Source organism: Lolium rigidum, chromosome 3 (genome assembly GCF_022539505.1).
Source record: "Lolium rigidum isolate FL_2022 chromosome 3, APGP_CSIRO_Lrig_0.1, whole genome shotgun sequence".
NCBI classification, from domain to species: domain Eukaryota; kingdom Viridiplantae; phylum Streptophyta; class Magnoliopsida; order Poales; family Poaceae; genus Lolium; species Lolium rigidum.
This window is the reverse complement of record NC_061510.1, coordinates 71,524,454-71,541,384: the sequence shown is the minus strand read 5'-3', so window position 1 is coordinate 71,541,384 and position 16,931 is coordinate 71,524,454. Positions and strand designations below refer to the sequence as shown.

At 46.8% G+C, this 16,931-nt stretch overlaps 3 protein-coding genes across 3 annotated transcripts in view; 1 reads left to right on the top strand and 2 right to left on the bottom strand.

The window, feature by feature from the left end:
- Nucleotides 1–4,469, top strand: part of LOC124701774 (beta-glucosidase 6) — a 7,835-nt gene extending 3,366 nt beyond the window's left edge. The window contains exons 2-12 of the mRNA XM_047233875.1: nt 1,365–1,431; nt 1,896–1,954; nt 2,072–2,147; nt 2,243–2,314; nt 2,437–2,524; nt 2,651–2,906; nt 3,005–3,344; nt 3,429–3,460; nt 3,575–3,677; nt 3,810–3,918; nt 4,057–4,469. Coding sequence (XP_047089831.1) covers nt 1,365–1,431; nt 1,896–1,954; nt 2,072–2,147; nt 2,243–2,314; nt 2,437–2,524; nt 2,651–2,906; nt 3,005–3,344; nt 3,429–3,460; nt 3,575–3,677; nt 3,810–3,918; nt 4,057–4,231 — 1,377 coding nt within the window. The 3' untranslated portion in view covers nt 4,232–4,469. The remainder of the gene's footprint in view (nt 1–1,364; nt 1,432–1,895; nt 1,955–2,071; nt 2,148–2,242; nt 2,315–2,436; nt 2,525–2,650; nt 2,907–3,004; nt 3,345–3,428; nt 3,461–3,574; nt 3,678–3,809; nt 3,919–4,056) is intronic.
- Nucleotides 4,470–5,364: 895 nt separating this feature from the next.
- On the bottom strand, nt 5,365–10,002 carry LOC124701773 (probable mitochondrial-processing peptidase subunit beta, mitochondrial). Its single transcript, XM_047233873.1, has 9 exons — nt 9,319–10,002; nt 8,252–8,416; nt 7,989–8,126; nt 7,718–7,869; nt 7,473–7,581; nt 6,678–6,776; nt 6,371–6,436; nt 6,176–6,283; nt 5,365–5,772 (listed from the first exon to the last, which is right to left on the bottom strand). The coding sequence occupies exons 1-9, from the start codon at nt 9,985–9,987 to the stop codon at nt 5,686–5,688; spliced, it is 1,593 nt and encodes a 530-aa protein (XP_047089829.1). The 5' UTR covers nt 9,988–10,002; the 3' UTR covers nt 5,365–5,685.
- A 1,982-nt stretch (nt 10,003–11,984) lies between these two features.
- On the bottom strand, nt 11,985–16,730 carry LOC124695022 (neurofilament heavy polypeptide-like). The gene is made up of 9 exons (XM_047227923.1): nt 15,766–16,730; nt 15,621–15,672; nt 15,434–15,511; nt 15,180–15,299; nt 14,601–14,699; nt 14,334–14,488; nt 14,110–14,175; nt 12,208–12,273; nt 11,985–12,030 (listed from the first exon to the last, which is right to left on the bottom strand). The coding sequence occupies exons 1-9, from the start codon at nt 16,728–16,730 to the stop codon at nt 11,985–11,987; spliced, it is 1,647 nt and encodes a 548-aa protein (XP_047083879.1).
- Nucleotides 16,731–16,931: the final 201 nt, after the last annotated feature.

Below are 16,931 nucleotides of genomic sequence, written 5' to 3'. Positions count from 1 at the left end.
CACAAAACCTCGATGGACCTCTCACAATAGAAGATTAGGCTTGCAAAATCTCGAATGCTCTCTCATAGTGAAACTCAAGTTCTTTCTTACCTTGGGGTTTGGCGAGAGGCTTCATGAATGTAGCCCACCTCGGATAGGTGCCATCCGTAAGGTAGTAACCTTTGTTGTAGGTGTGGTCGTTTGCTATGAGTCATCGGGCATCCCGAAAAAGCATGTGAAATCCACGTCTCCGGATCAGCCACGACTTCAAGAATAAAGGAGTAATTTTCATGTCCTTTGGATTATCCATGCAATCAATGGAGCCAAGTGCACATGGAAAACCACGGGATTTGTGGATCGCCAAAAGTTTAGCCTTGTCTTGAGCATTGGTGCTCTCAAGTACTCCGGACCAAACACCTCAATCATAGCAACAACAGAGCGCTTGACATAATTGATGGCTTGGCTCTCATCCATTGCCAAGTTGTCATCAACAAGATTCGCCGGAATTCCATATGACATCATGCGTAATGTGGCGGTTACCTTCAGGTAGGTACTATGTCCATGCTCGAAGAAAATGCCATGCAACTTCACAGACTCCACAATGTGCTTGAGCAAATCCGTTTCCAACTGAGGCCGGTGACGAAAGAATCGCTCGGGGTACGCCGGTGAATCCGCAAAATAGTTGAGCGTCAACCAGTTTTGTCCATCAAGCCTAGCCCGCCACAACCTATCACGCCAAAAATAGAACCACCGTGGTTCGGTCGCTTGTTCTTGTGCAATGCAAGAATCATGGCAATGTCTTTTCTTTCTCCTCAATGTCAAACTCTTCTTCGGACATCGAATAATCATACAAGCCCAAACTCTTGCTCGAACTCATCTACAATTCAATAATACTTGTGTCAAATTACAACTACAAGAACACAACAAAATTTGGTAAAAAGGAAAAAAATCAAATTACCTTTGAGGCGGGGCTTATGCTACCGAAGGAGGCGGGAGAGGCGAGGCTGGTTCGGAGCGTGATGGTAGAGCAACGGCGGGTCAATCCCCGGTGTAGGCGGGGACGATCGCACGTGGGAGGGACGAGGAAAAAGATAAATCGGCGGTTGGTGCGTCGCTTGGTGCCGAAATTTGTTTTGCAGCAGCCCCTGGTGTTGTATATTTACAGCTCCATACATAAATTTTAGGGCGCGTTCAAAAGAAATGTCCCATTTTTTTTTTGTTAGGGCTCTTTTTGCCTAATATATGACAACAGGTTTTCTTTTTGTGTACATCAAGTGTTGTCGATGCTCTTAGCGTTAAACTTGTCTCATGTCGGTTCCTTTCATTTCTGCAGCTTCGTTCATATAAAATGGAAAATGTGAACTTACAATTTTTGTCTTGTGTAGTACGAGGGGGCGGTGAAGGCTGACGGGCGAGGGCAGACCATCTGGGACAAGTTCGCGCACACCTTTGGTAAGTTCAGTCATTTGGATCTCACACTCATATCACGGCACTAGTAGCAAGTTTGCCTTCATGACGCGTCTCTGACCATGTCCATGTACCACTCCTAGTTAGTGTTTCTTGTTTGTTGCAAATGCTTTCTTATCCTAAATCGTGGATACCTAGTGGCGCAAACACAAGACCGCAAATGCATATTGTGCACGCGCGCACGGTTGATGCATATCTCCCACCTACCCTCAGCACCCAGCACATACGCATTTCAAGTTTTTAACTAAAGAAGAAACTAGTTCTAGTTAAGAAGAAAGAAATCAGCGCTAATCTAGCCATACCGGATTTAGTTTAGTTTGCTCGTCTACCTATCCTGAAATAGTGGAACCTGTAGTTGAGACTTCAGAGTTATGAATCCTGCCTGAAACAAGTCACAGCCGTAACGTAACGCAGAGGTATTGCCATTTTCCTCTATCTCTTTTTTGCAGGAAAGATCAGTGACTTCAGCAATGCCGATGTGGCCGTGGATCAGTACCACCGTTTCGAGGTGAGCGCACCGTGCTCTCTTCTCAAGATCGAGTACTGACATGTGCATACAGTATTGGGACATTTTCGAAAAAATACAGTATTGGGAGTGACGCTTTGGGATGGCCGTTTTTGTCAGGAGGACATACAGCTCATGGCAGACATGGGGATGGACGCGTATCGCTTCTCCATCGCGTGGGCGAGGATTCTCCCAAGTAGGTGATCTCCAGCTGAAAGCAGCATATTTGTCCATGATTGCTTTCTCTCACAAAATATGCATATAAACGTGTGTTTATTTTCAATATTTTAGATGGCGTTGGTCAAGTCAACCAGGCCGGCATCGACCACTACAATAAGCTGATCAATGCGCTGCTCGCTAAAGGTGAACGGGTGGAATTGCAAACTTTTCTGAATACATAATCCTATCTGCATTTGCAGTTCTGCTTAATTCTGGATAAGCTCATGAATTGGTCGTAGCACTGACTGCACGTCAAAATCATCCAGGGATTCAGCCGTATGTGACCCTCTACCACTGGGACCTCCCTCAGGCCCTGGAAGACAAGTACATCGGGTGGCTAGACAGGCAGATTGTGTGAGTAGAGCACACACAACTCTTAACCTACACTTTCTACATCTTAATATGATCGGCAGATTCATCAGTCACAGTGCATTAGCCATGCATTTCCATGATGATCTAATGGACTCTCTTTTGATGCAGCAACGACTTCGCGGCCTACGCCGAGACGTGCTTCAAGGCGTTCGGCGACCGGGTGAAGCACTGGATCACGGTGAACGAGCCGCACACCATGGCGGTGCAGGGCTACGACGCCGGCCTGCAGGCTCCCGGCCGCTGCTCCGTGCTGTTCCACCTCTACTGCACGCAGGGGAACTCCGGCACCGAGCCCTACATCGTCGCCCACAACATCATCCTGGCCCACGCCGCCGCCGCCAGCATCTACCGGAGCAAGTACAAGGTGATCATCGCAAGTCCTGATTGTTTTACTACAGAAGAGAACGTTCAGATTTATGTATCCTGGATTCCTGATGATCATGTCAACTGTCGAAACTGCAGGCGACGCAGAACGGGCAGCTCGGGATGGCGTTCGACGTGATGTGGTTCGAGCCGATGACGAACAGCACGATCGACGTCGAGGCGGCGAAGCGGGGGCAGGAGTTCCAGCTCGGGTGGTTCGCCGACCCCTTCTTCTTCGGCGACTACCCGGCAACGATGAGGAAGCGGGTCGGGGAGCGGCTGCCGAGGTTCACGCCGCAGGAGTCGGCGCTCGTCAAGGGGGCGCTCGACTTCGTGGGCATCAACCACTACACCACCTACTACACCAGGCACAACAACACCAACATCATCGGTCGGCTGTTCAACGACACGCTGGCCGACACCGGGACCCTCAGCCTGCGTGAGTCAAGCTCTCTGAATCTCTTGAGGTTCCTTTGTTTTCCATCCGTGTTACAAAGATACTGATGTCTTTAGCAATTTGCAGCATTCAGAAACGGGAAAGCGATTGGAGATAGGGTGAGTTTTGCATACACATTCTTACCAAGATGACTTTTTTTTCTTTTTCGAAATGGTTCCCGACATAACATTAGAAGTTGGACCCTAGCCTGATGTAATGCTCCTACCACGCAGGCGAACTCGATATGGCTGTACATTGTGCCGAGAGGTATGAGAAGCCTGATGAACTATGTCAAGGACAGGTACAACAGCCCACCGGTCTACATCACCGAGAATGGTAAGAGCATCATGTGCCTGGATTCTTATCCTGCTAACTAAACCTCCAGATTTGCACATGAAATCAGTGCTCGATTGGCTACATTACTTCAGATAGACTCGTGACAGCGTCTATGCGCAATTGCTGATGCAGGGATGGACGACAGCAACAGCCCATTCATTTCCCTCAAGGATGCCCTCAAGGACGCCAAGCGGATCAAGTACCACAACGACTACCTCGCCAATCTAGCTGCCTCTATAAAGTACTGTGCTATGCTACCGCTACCATTTCTGAATCTGTGCGAAATGTACAAGGCTACATTTTGCAACAAAAAGTGTATGATCTGTGCAATGCTTCAGTAAGAATCATCTCACGCGTTTTGCTATGCGGATTGATGCAGGGAGGACGGGTGCGACGTGCGCGGGTACTTCGCGTGGTCTCTGCTGGACAACTGGGAATGGGCGGCCGGGTACACGTCCAGGTTCGGGCTCTACTTCGTGGACTACAACGATAATCTCAAGCGATACCCCAAGAACTCGGTGCAGTGGTTCAAGAGCCTCCTCAGCTCCAGTTGAGACGGGAGATCAAGGAAGCAATTGTTTGGGTATTATTTTCTTCTCGTGCAGTGCCACGGAATGTCTTTGCTGTCGTCAAGTGTGTAATGTTCGTAACATTGGGTTAAGGTGCAACAGGCGTCAGGTGTTTCAGAATTAGAAGGTGCCTTCTTTCTGAATTGTATAGCTACTTCTACCTGTGGTGATTTGTGAACGTTCTCTTTATAAATATATAGGCACAAAGGCAGACTTGTACCAAGGCCCTAGCGAGGATTTTGGAGGCAAAAGCGTTGATGTTGGTTGGAGATCGAGAAGGCTTCAGAGTGATGCCTAGGTCCTAGCCATCTTCAGCTAACGTATATTGTTTTGAAGCTTCCGTCAGTAGTGTTCGTTGGCTAGGCAGTTTGATGTTCTTTTGGTGTAAGCTTCCTATAAGGGCATGTCCAATGATGAGCGCTAATGGAGGCGCTTGAGCAAAGGAAATCAGGAAATTTAATCCTAGTGCCTTATTAAGAGTCCACGGCTCCAACGCAGCCTCCAATCTGAGGCGCTTTTTCTTCTGTAATGGCTGGATCCGATTTGTATGCCACATGCCTATTTGCAAAGATTGTCCACGTTGTACATGCCCCAAGTCTTTCTCTGGAGGCGACTGTTAAAACTTGAATGTTGTAAGTTTGAATAGCTTCAGAAACAGAACCGGTGCTGGGCCCTTTTCTTCTACTCCGTAAAAGACTTGTACCAAGGTATAGAAATATTATTCTGCGACTACAAAACTAACATGCTGAAACCATTTCACACCAAACATCTATAAGCACACACCTTCAACCAACCTGACTGTTGTTGACAATCTTTGCAAGAAAGGCTCAATGCAATAGAGATGTCTAACAAATTTTTGCACTTCTCAGAGGCAATAAGGATACCACCGCCAGCCAACACAATTGAGGTGCACCACAATCCACAATACCTCACGCAGATGTGCGCACGTTGCCACCTTGACCAGTGCCAACTGGTCATCTCCCACAACATGTTAATACGTGATTACAGAAATGTACAACACAAACTGAGAATATAAATAAAGCTTCGGCGAACAAATCGTGAGGACAAGTACATTGCAAAGTTGCCAGAAGATAACATCCAAGCTAACAGCTACCATCTTTACATAAGCAGCTTTCATTTAATTATTTGCCGAAAGAGAAATAATATCGTAACACAAGATGGAAGAGTGAGTCATGACAGATTCATCATCATCACAAAACAACGGATGGCCACCCAAGTATGCCACGTCAGTCGAATTTGCCTATCATTATTGACAGCTTTGTGGGTTTTGGAAAAGAAGGGCAAGGAAAACAAAGACTCAAAAAATTCCTCCACTTCTGCACACAATATGTGCGTGGATGTGGCCTTGACATACTGGTGCCAAAAAAGCAATTATCTTGCCTTTAGAGACTGTAAACATGGTACACCGCTAGATGAATCTAGTAACGGAGCATGTAGGTCCTGCGCCTGAACCAGTTGTAGTCTGGCAGAGACTGAATTGGTCCCATGGCAGCAATGGCAACATCCTGAAAGAAAACAGGCAGTAAGACCATGAACATTGGCAAATAATTAAATGAAAGAAAACAGCCTTGCCCATATGACCACCCATATATATTCAGGCAACAAAACAGAATATACAGAATGTGTCTTCTCAAGTTCTTTTCACCCCAATGAGAGCGTTATTGGTATAGACTATAGACGCAAAATGAAAACAATATACTACTATGATTAGCGGTCAGACAGTAACAAGACAGGCGTGAAGATTATTATCACTTGGAAGGTACCTGATAAGCAGGAGACAATCTAAGACCAAGTGACAAAAACTTTGGCATCTTTTAGTGTTTTACAGCACATTCTGCCATAACCCAACACCAGAAAATAGTCGAAATTATACCAAATAAGATAAGGCAAGCTGGCAGAACACGGTACCTGGTCAAAGATGAAGCGGTTTGCAACACGCCTGATAGTGCTGGGATCAACTGCATCTATTCTTGCGAAAAGCTCAGGAATAGGAATTCTACGGCCATAGATGAGTAGCTGCCAAAACAGAAGAACAAAGATAAGTTCCAGAGGACTAGTGTAACAGAATATAACGTGGCATTACACAATATACGGCTCCAATACCTGGCGTCCAATATCCTCAACAACAGCAGTGGAACCATCCAGATGGAGTTGGATGGAGGATTTCAGCTGAAAGTTTGACCAAAGCAATGACATCGTCAGAAAACAGATGGTGAAGTTCGTAGGCAGATACACATGTTCAAATACAATCATCCAGCAACAGAATATGAGAATACACCACACAACATGATTCCTAACTAAGTACACGAAAGGCACAAAAAAGGAAATATGCTACAATACTATTAAGCCTTAGTAAGCCATAGGAAACACTACAACACGCAACCAAAATAAAATTTGTTGAGAGAAAAACCTGATTGCGTGCACGAATAACATCATCTTCAGTAACCCTGTATGATAATTTGCTCATCTCTTGCATAATTGCAAAAGCCAAATCATCCAAGCAATCAGCCTACAAAGCAAGGTCAAAGAACAGCATCAGGCAAAGAAAAGCGCAACCTGTCCTTTATACCACGAGAACTTGTTCACAAAATAATGGTCAGCATTCAAAATTTAATATACAGTAAAATCAACGGATGCATACTATTTGCTCGCATTTAACTGACAATGGTAGCCTATTCACGTGGAGTTTCCATCAAATTAACGACCTCGTCCAGATTTGAACCTTGAGAGTTTACATTTCCGCTTAAAAATAGATTACATTTCTGTGTGGGGACAAAATAAAAATACACAATGTACTTTTTTTAACAGCATAAAGGCAAAGTCAGCAGAAATGAATTTCATTGCATCACATCTGAGAGAAAATACAGAATCAAATTTCACTTTTTTCTCTGGATGCAACTATATTTCGTTTGAGTGTAAAGAAGAACCCCTTCATACAACTACACAATAGACCAAATTGCCAAAACGTAAAATGTGAAAGGAAGTCACAAACAAGCAGAAGTTGGATTGTTACAGAAGCAAAACAGCAATATGGCACATGACAACTCCCAAAATAATACATTGCTAGAACTTAGGCATGTTCACATCCTTTTGTAGGTACTGTACAACTATTGTAGTCATGTGTCCAGGTCCACATCACTATGAAAAATAGTTACAGTGAAGAAATTTTGCACTTTAATTAGAAAAGATAAAATACAAGACTGACCTTAGCAACAGCATAGACACCAAACAGGCCGGTTTCCTTGTAGTTTGTGTTGAATGCCATTATACTCTCAGCTATTTCATTGATCGCTACTCTCTGTACAAGCTCGGAACTATACCAATCAAGCAGGATAACAGAATGAAAAAATGATCAGTGGATTGCCTTTAAAGTCGTATTTGGCAAAAGGGGCTTGGCATACATAACGAAAATGACAAGATGGAAGAAGGTACAAAAGGGAAGGAACCCACCCCATGTGCTTCCCTCCTCCAGCACTCTTGTTCCACGAACCAAGCATAGTTTGCATAACCATTAGTGCAATAGAATCGGGATCTGTCCAGGATGCTCCATTGAAAGCAACAGCAAATTGAGCGAGGGGCATGTCATCATCAATGATTCGAACCTATTGAGTAGAATAAAATATGATTTGAACAGCACAGGTAAATCTAGTGAATGGGGATGTCATCATCAATGATTTGAACCTATAAAGTAGCACAAGTAAATCTAGAGTAAAGTGCAAACCTCAGAACCGGTAAAAGTGGCTGGCTCCTTAGCAACCAACATGCCAGTTGTTGTAGGGTCAGTTGGCAGCTTGTTAAACAACTCCTTTGCCTGTTGTACAATATCCTCATGCTTAACATTACCAGCAGCAGTAATAACCTGAAAACACACAAGAGTGTGTGTTATTTACGAATAGTAGACTCCATCATACTGCAGTACTAGCAATAAGATGAAGAGATAAAATTCCAGGAGCATGACAATCACAGATTTGTAATGTTCAATACCACTCTAGAAGCCGTGTAATGCTTTTTGATGTAATCTTCGAGACTCTGTTTGGTGATAGACTTGACATCATCAGCAGAACCCAAGATTGTTCTGCCAAGAGAAGTATACTGGAAGGCAGTTGCATGAAGATGATCGAATATAACTTCCTCTGATTGTCCCTCAACCTGCATAACATAGGAACAGTCAGAAAAATCATGTTGATTCAAGATAGCACAAGATATAAATTAGCAGCATCTCCAAAATGTTGCAGTTGAGGTTCACAGCTTCACATGCCTAACAATAACTTAATGAAAACATACGTTTGTAAAAAGAACAATAAACGTGTATGCCCATAAACCCATGGATTACGTGCAGTTATGTGCATCCATTAGGTACTTTTCTTCTTTGAGAAGGATTGTTGCATGTACAGCTTGGTCCATTTTAAATTTCTTGCGATCATGCATCATTCTACTCTACCTTAATAACCTTGCAGCAGAATTTAAGAGATTATTTTCACACGCATACAAATGTTCATTTTTCTTATCCAGAACAGTTTGATATTCATATGCAAATTCTTCCTGCAGTTCCAAGTTGTAAGTCTCGACCAGCCTTGATACAGCTAGAACAATGCCTAATACTAGGAGAATTAGGGCTCTGTAAATTGGTTCTTATTTTCTGAGAGAACATATTTGGCGAATTTAAGAGAACGAATTTCCCTAGAAGCAGTCTAGGCAAACGTGTATTCGTCTTCTCCTAAAGAGTTATCGAAACTGATTCTCAATTTGCCTAGACTTTCTGTAAGTACCGATCTGCAGCTGCCTTCTTAAAAATAGCCGTTCATAACAATTCCTAACACTAAGAGAAGAAGTCTTGTTAATTAAATCTTGCTGTCTAAGAGAACTCTATGGATTAGCTGTTAAGAGCATAACAAAAATAAGAAATAGCTATTCAACCAAACACTAGGGAACACATGATGCATCACATCTAAGGGAGGTTACGCAACTGAACATCTAATCAGAGGGCATCCTTACTGCAATGGGAGAAGTGATCAGATCGAGCAGACATACAGGTGCATCAGGGAACTAACCTCCTGCATCTCTCGGAGGATTACACTCCGCTCTCTCTTGATGCATTCGTCATCAAGTTTAGAGTTCTGCAGAATGTCGGCGAGGATACTCATCGCGCGCGGGACGTCCTTGTCGAGCACCTTGGCATAGTAGGTGGTCTGCTCCCGCGAGGTGTAGGCGTTGAGGTGGCCGCCGATATCCTCGATCTCCTTCTCGAGCTGGCCCGCGCTGCGCGTGCCGGTGCCCTTGAAGAGCATGTGCTCGACGAAATGGGCGACCCCGGCGGCCTCGTCCGCCTCGTACCTGCTCCCCGCGTCGATCCAGACGCCGACGGTGGCGGTGCGCGCGGCGAGGTTGGACTCGGTGGCGACGCGCAGGCCGTTCTCGAGCGTGGTGACGCGGGTCGCGGGCGCCGCGAGGATGGCCGAGTGGTCGGCGTGGGCCGGCACGGGGCTGGCGTAGCGGAGGAAGCGCGGGTCCGGGTGCTCGAGCCGGCGCACGCGCGCGTTGACGGCCTCGGAGATCCGGTCGTACGGCATCACCGGGGCGCGGAGCGGGGCCGCGTCCGGGGCGATGGCGCCGGGGGCCGCGGCGACGGCCGTGGAGGCCTCGCGCGTGGTCCCGGCCGCGGAGGCCGCCGCGGCGGAGCGGCGGCGCAGCGCGGCCGAGAGGATTCGGCGGAACGCCATCGGGGGGATCGGTGCGGTGGGCTCGCCGGCGGCGGCGGGGGTGGAGATCTGGCAGTGCTAGGGTTTGTGGTGGGATGGGGATGGATCGGGGAGGAGGAGAAATAGAGAAGGGCGTGGACGACGCCTGCCAAGTGGGGAGAGGCGCTGGGTGCTCCTAGCTTAGCTTGCGGAGGGCCCGCCTGCCAGTGACACAAAGATTATTTTTTTTTCAGAGAAGGTAGTTGGAAATGGGATTTTTCTTTTTGAGAGGGGATGTGAGATTACTGGTTCAGCATTTTCTTTTTCTTCCCGAAGGAGTGGAATGTGCACGAGCATTTGATTTCTATTTCTAATCCCAAGGAGACACAGAAAAAAATATTCCCTCCATCTAAAATATGTTAGAGATTTATCTAAATTTAAATGCATTACTATGGATTAGTTTTAGAACATCACGCCATGAGGCGATGCTAGCTTACGGTCACCCGTGGGCACGTTTGAAATTCCGACAGCCCACGTGTGTCGTTTGGTGGTGTGTCGGGCCGAGAGGAGGGAGAGATCGATTATGCCTTAGAGATGAAAGACGGCTATCACCTTGCCCGTCTTTCTTCCCCGCCTCCGGCTCCAGCGTGCCCTGCCTCTTCCCGTCTTCCGTGGCTTCACCGTGCAGTGCCTCTTCCCAACTCCGGTTAACCGTCCCCTAGCACCGGCCTAACCGTCACCCGTGTACCGCACCACCCTGCCCGCTGCCCTAGCCACCTCCTCCATCAGTCTGCCACCCCCAAGCCAACCATTCCTCTAAGCCCCCGCCTCTCCTTCTTTGGCTTTGGTGGCATGTACCCATTCAGCCCCTAAGTCTGACGCACACCTGGATCCCCTTCCCTAAGTTCTAGGCTCGCTGTCGGTGGCACCATCGCGGCCAACCGCATCGGCTCTGACTCCGACTCAGTGTCGGTCTCTCCATCGAAGGGAGGGGAGGTGACGAGAGGAGGGGAAGCGGCATGAAGAGGGAAGGTTGCGGAGGAGCAAGTCAGCCAGGCGGATCTATGTGGAGGAGAGAAGATAAGAAGGAATACACGCTTTTTGTTGGGGGTCCCACATGGCTATCGAGATGGACCATGTCCACGGTCACCATTGTATGAGTCAGTTGGCATGCCATGAGTGTTCCTAGTTCCTACTACATACTCCCTCTCTCATAGTTTATTAGGCATGCACGTACCCTAGGTCGCAAATTTGATCAAGTTAGCATTACTTATATGTTATAAAAATTATATCATTAGAAAGTTTAGATGTTCTTTCTAATGATATAATTTTTGTATTATATAATTAAAATTTTATAGGTCAAATTGATGATCTAGGGATACGGGGAAGACTAGTAAACAGAGATGGAGGAAGTACAAGTGTAGAACATTACGCGCACACTATTACTACTCCCTCCGTCTATAAAAGGATGTAGAAGATTTGTCTAAATTTAGGGACAGATGTTAGATGTAATCGGAGGTTTCCTAATTTTCAGTTAGCTTTAGTCTGAAGCTCTGTCATCGTAGAGTTTTCGTTTCTCAGAATTCGGTGTTGTTTTTTAGCACAGCAGTTCCCCCGGCACAACTTGAGTACACACTTCAGTTTACCACTGAATATTTTCAGTTCGGTGCAATTCAGTTAGACAAAGCTAAAAACCAGAACATACACATCCTTTTTCCCAAAATTCAGATGTACACATTGGTATTTCCCTCAGTCTGAAGCTCTGTCATGTAGAGCTTTCGTTTCTCAGAACATGGTGGTTCACCATTGTGTTGTTTTATCACAAGGGGTTCACCGTGCACAACTTGAGTACACGCTTCAGTTTACCAGTGAATATTTTCAGTTCGGTGCAATTCAGTTAGACAAAGCTAAAAACTCGAACATACACAACCTTTTTCCAAAATTCAGATATATATATCAACACATTGGTATTTCGAGTTTCTTGAGAATCAACTTAGGAATACAAGATTGTCACAGAAATTCATCCTTGAATTTCCCGCCTACGGTCTCTTGACAGCAGTTGCTTCAACCCTGGTGCGGATGCATCTGAAGCACAGAGCATAATAACGAATGTACAGAAGAGAAGTTGGAGATCACCCAAGCTACAAAAACTGAGTATCATCTTCTTGCACCTGGAAACATTAAGAAGAAGCTACTTGAAAGAATGGGAAGCATCTGAATCATTCGTGTTGATGCTCTTCGGTGCTTCGTAGGTGCGGTTGCTGTTCATGTCGCTTATGGGCTGAAGTCTTCAGCTTTCCGTTGACCATGCATCGCTGTCGATAGTAACTGTCAGCATTCATTCACATAACCAAGCATGGTGAGCATGCTTTGTATAGAGATTATTGAGAAAAAAGGAACATTTAATTTCAGGATATACTATAATGTCATTTGATATATGGAACATGAAAATAGTTATCCATGAATGATATGGAAGTGCAATACAGAACGGAACCATAAACTTCATAACACGTGTAATTACTGACCCGGACTTTTGGCTCATGGGTGATCCCCACCCCCATAGATCTATCGTTCATTATTGCTTTGAGATGGGCCTAGGGAAAGTAGGGGAAATTCAAGCTGAAATATGTCTATTCGGAATACACTGCTATACTACTGCCTTGAGACCTGACATTACCCTGTTTGGCCTGCCCGCGTTAGCAAAGGAAGCACTAGGTATTTAATGAGTCTGGCACGGTACATGTTAGAACAGGAATCCAAAATCAAACCTGAGCCAAATATCCCACCATATCAGTCTGCCAGAACCTTCTCTAACCGGAGCTCCGACGACGAGGACATTAGAGTCCATGCTCTGCTCCGACGAGGAAGAAAAAAAACTTTATCACGGTTAGGAGAGACATCATTATCCGGTACTGCTGCGAAGAGACTGGATCAGACGGCATCAGGTAAACCCGAGTCTAATACTCGCTGATTGTTCATTACATCCGCCGGTGTTCTAGTAATCTTGTGTTCTATCTGCAGAACGACTGGAATAGGGTAATAACTTTGGAAGACCATTGGTTTACGGTGGCCTTGCGAGCTATCACAGTGGTTGAGGAAGACGAGCTCGAGTCTTCCGCTGACAGTACAGATTATACAAGAAGCAGTAATCTAGTTGACTGACAAAATGGGCCACGAAGTTTTGGAGTCCCACTTGTCGGTCAGGCAAATTATTGGTAAAATGTGTGGGTTGAGGCAGACATCGGATCCTCTGCTGTGCAGAGAGGATGCTCCTATGTGAGATAGCCATAACGTGTGTATCTGAAGGTTGCATTGATTTTTTCGTCTGAACCTCTTGCCCATAGCAGTTTCCATGATAAATGTGACATGACGTATCCTGGTGACAAGTTGCTTAATTGTGGCAAAAACGAGTTACTACTTGAACGAGGAGCTTCATGGTTCTTGTAGATGTTCTTCTTCTTGAGCTTGGCAAGTATGAACAGCCTTGGTAGTCTTCCTCCAAGTAAGAAGATGAAGCAAGGAAGATGGTTGCTGTCCTGAACAATTTCGGAGCAAGGAAGAAGATGAAGCAAGGAAGAAGATGACAGAAGGAAGAAGCTGAAGCAAGGAAGAAGATGAAGTAATGGATCAGATGGAGTAGCTGTGATTTGTGGTACAGGGATCAGCTATTATGAGGGCGCTGCCCAACGACATTGTTGACTTTTGCGGGACGAAGCTCCTGCTACGGCTCTGTCTAAGTGGGCCAGCTAGGTACGGAAATGTGTGAGGATACATCAATAGAACTGAGCAATACACTGCACTATACCTACATATTGCATGGTGTACAACGTGGTCCCGAGACAGATGTCAACCAAAGCCATGGGGTGGTCTGGCACCCGAGGGCTCCTTTGTAATTCTCGTGTAATTACTTCTTATATTTTGTGCACATCTCTATTATAGTGTCTGTTTAGCCTTGGACCATAAAACTCACCATGATAACCTTTTAGCCTTGGATATCTATATGGCATTTAATATATGGAACATGAAAACAATTAACGATGAATGATACAGAAGTGCAATACAGAACGGAACTATAAACTTCATAACACATGTAATTACTTTTTATATTTTGTGCACATCTCTATTATAGTGTATGTTTAGTCAGCCTTGGACCATAAAACTCACCATGATAACCTTTCAGGCCGGAGATGAAAGTTGGGCTCCTTTGGAATTGTTATGCCCTTTGTGGACCTTTAAACAAGCAGAGGTAAAATGAAGAGTTAGTTACTTTGTAACAGGTCAACTCTGAACTACAGAAATCTAGACAGATAATACCGAATCAGTGGTGCAATGCTTGAGTTAAAACTGAAATATTTCATGTACGAGTTTCACAAAAGACCAGGATTCACCTTTTTGGGACGAATGGCCGATCAAAATATGGCATTGGCTGGGCTTTGGGAACAAGCTCTTTTCTCAACTGCCGTATCATTTCTTCCTCCTCCAGCTTCTCTTGTTGCTCCCGCTCCAGCCTTAGTTGCTCAGCGTACTTGGTCCTCTCGGATACCTATATTCTCAAACAGCCATAGTTAATATAATGATAAAGGTAACACACCAGTTCTATCGAAATTAAGACTTCACACATATGCAATGTATAATTAACTTGTAAGGAGGCTTACATATTGATCGAATCCAGCACGTTCAACTGCTCGGACATCACTATGGAGAACGAGGTCAACTGGCTCAGTCCTTTCCTTGACCGGTGGCTTTATCAAGCACTAATGAAAATAGAGATACAATGTTATGACAATATCACTTGTTAAGCTCTGAACTACAGAAATCTACCATCATAGTGCTTCCACAGAAAGCACGGTCTAAATATTATGCAAATATATCTGTTATCAAACAAAGATCCATTGGTAATCGATTTTCCTTCATAGCTAGTATGTGCTAAAGATCAAATATGTTATATAAATCTGACATTATGCCAATTTTGCTAATCAACTCCAATAACTACCCTGTTGCCAAAAGAACAGTCAAAACATGCACAAAAACAATCTTCAGTCTGGTGTCTGGTATTATAACAGATTTATCTTCCTTCCAAGGTATTGAACAAAATGCTAATGCAGGGATGTGTTCAAGAAACGAAGGCAACAATCTTCAATCTGTTATTAGACCAACTTTATCTTTTGAAGGTATTGAACAAAATGCTACTGGAGGGCTGTAACAAGAGAATTAGGTTACACAAAGTGACATACCTCGGGCTCATCTGTTGTCCACGGAAGTCCTTGAGCGATATGTACGCGCTTCTTTTCATCCTCAGCCAGCATTTCCTGCACCTTCTGAATGAACTGCTGCTTTTTTGCGTTTCCTCGTTGCTGTTTATAGAAACGATTCACGCACCATCCAATATAGCAATATAAGTACAGATCATTTTGACTACTGAATCTACAACTACTGTGGACTTGCCTCCTAACAAACATAACCACCAGCCAAAGGTTTTGTTACTCACCTCTGTTCTGAGCTTGAAAGGATGCTGGCTAGTGACCTTGAGCTTCTTATTCCAGCTACTCCTTAGCGACTCAGATGACTGCCAAATCACAGAACAAAACCATGGACATTGGATTTAGAGGGCACAGATAGTAAAAGTGTAAGACATGATCGACTCTAGAGCATAACAAAAGCTATTTCATCCTTACGTTCCGCCGGCTCCTGCGGCCTCCGGTGGTAGCCTGGCTGTCCCAGCTGGATCTGAAAAGAGGAAACGAACTCTGATCAACACACTGCATCAGCAACAGTCTAAATACAATCCGTTGTCCCGCTGGTTCGTCGGTACCAACAGACCTGTTGCTCTTGCCGTCGAGTGAGCTGCAGAGCCTGGTCGGCCCCAGGTCCAGGAAATCGGAGGAGGAGAACACGGCGTCAGCCCCCTCCTTCCACGGCTGCAGCCCGGGCAGCGCCCACGCCTCCTCGCCGGCCCGCTCGGCGTCGGCGGTGGCGCCGGAGATGGACAGCAGGCTCTCGAATGCGTCCACCAGGTGCCTGACGCGGCCGGACCCGGAGTCCGGCACGCTGGTCAGCGCCTTGGCCATCACCCTGCTCCGGATCGCCCGCACCTTGCTGCTCCCCTCCAGTCCGGCCGCGTCCCCTTCCTCTGGTTCCTCGGCGGCGGCAGCGTTTGCCTCCTCGTCCTCCTCCTTTTTGGGTTGGTCATCGGTGGCGGCGGCGGCCTGGCGCTCCTTGAGGAAGAACTCCTGGTGCGACGCGCGCAGCGCCTCGCGCGCGGCCTCGCGGCACTTGTCGAAGTCGAACGCGCCGGTGTTGCTGTTGTTGCTGTTGTTGTGGCGACGCCGATGCGCGCCCTTCTTCGCGACGAGGAACCGGCGCTGCGGGGCCGGCGGCGGCGCGACGGGGGCGAGCGTGCGGCGCCTCCGCCGGACGGAGGCGGTGGCGGTGGCGGTGGCCGGGGCCCTGGACGGCGGCGGGGGAGGGGAGGCGAGGGCGTTGGGGTCGGAGTTGTCGGAGGCCTGCGAGGGGCGCGCGCGGGAGACGGACCTGGACGGGGTCTTCGCCGTGGCGGCGGGCTTGGACGCCGGCGGGGGAGGGGAGGCGATGATGTTGGGGTCGGAGTTCTCGGAGGCCTGCACGGGCCGCGCGCGGGAGACGGACTTGGACGGGGTCTTCGCCGTGGCGGCGGGCTTGGCCGGGGTCTTGGGCGCCGACGGGGCCGGGTGCTTGGCGGGGGTCCTCGCCGTCGCCGGCAGGGTCGATTGCTTGGTCGGAGTCTTCGCCGCCGCCCCGGTCGCCATGGCTAGGGTTTGGAATTTTTGCTGTATGTTTGGGATGTTTTGCTTGTTTGGGTGGGGATGGGGGGAGATCGGAATTGGAAGGGAGAGGAAGAGAAGGAAAAAGGGGATCGTTGGGGCCGAGGACCCTAACGGCTAGTTTTGTTTCCAATCCAACACGCTCCGCTCGATTGAGTCGTTTCCGCACTCGATCCGGGTGTTGCC

Bases quoted from the DNA above. Each gene is read 5' to 3' on its own strand.
- LOC124695022 (XM_047227923.1), bottom strand. From the start codon at position 16,730: ATGGCGACCGGGGCGGCGGCGAAGACTCCGACCAAGCAATCGACCCTG. The intron at 15,673-15,765 runs GTCTGTTGGTAC...TCCTCTTTTCAG, and splicing joins CTCGACGGCAAGAGCAACAG to ATCCAGCTGGGACAGCCAGG. The intron at 14,176-14,333 runs GTGAATCCTGGT...GCTTGTTTAAAG, and splicing joins CGGCCATTCGTCCCAAAAAG to GTCCACAAAGGGCATAACAA.
- LOC124701773 (XM_047233873.1), bottom strand. From the start codon at position 9,987: ATGGCGTTCCGCCGAATCCTCTCGGCCGCGCTGCGCCGCCGCTCCGCC. The intron at 8,417-9,318 runs GTTAGTTCCCTG...TATGTTATGCAG, and splicing joins TCCTCCGAGAGATGCAGGAG to GTTGAGGGACAATCAGAGGA. The intron at 5,773-6,175 runs GTACCGTGTTCT...GTTTTCTTTCAG, and splicing joins ACCGCTTCATCTTTGACCAG to GATGTTGCCATTGCTGCCAT.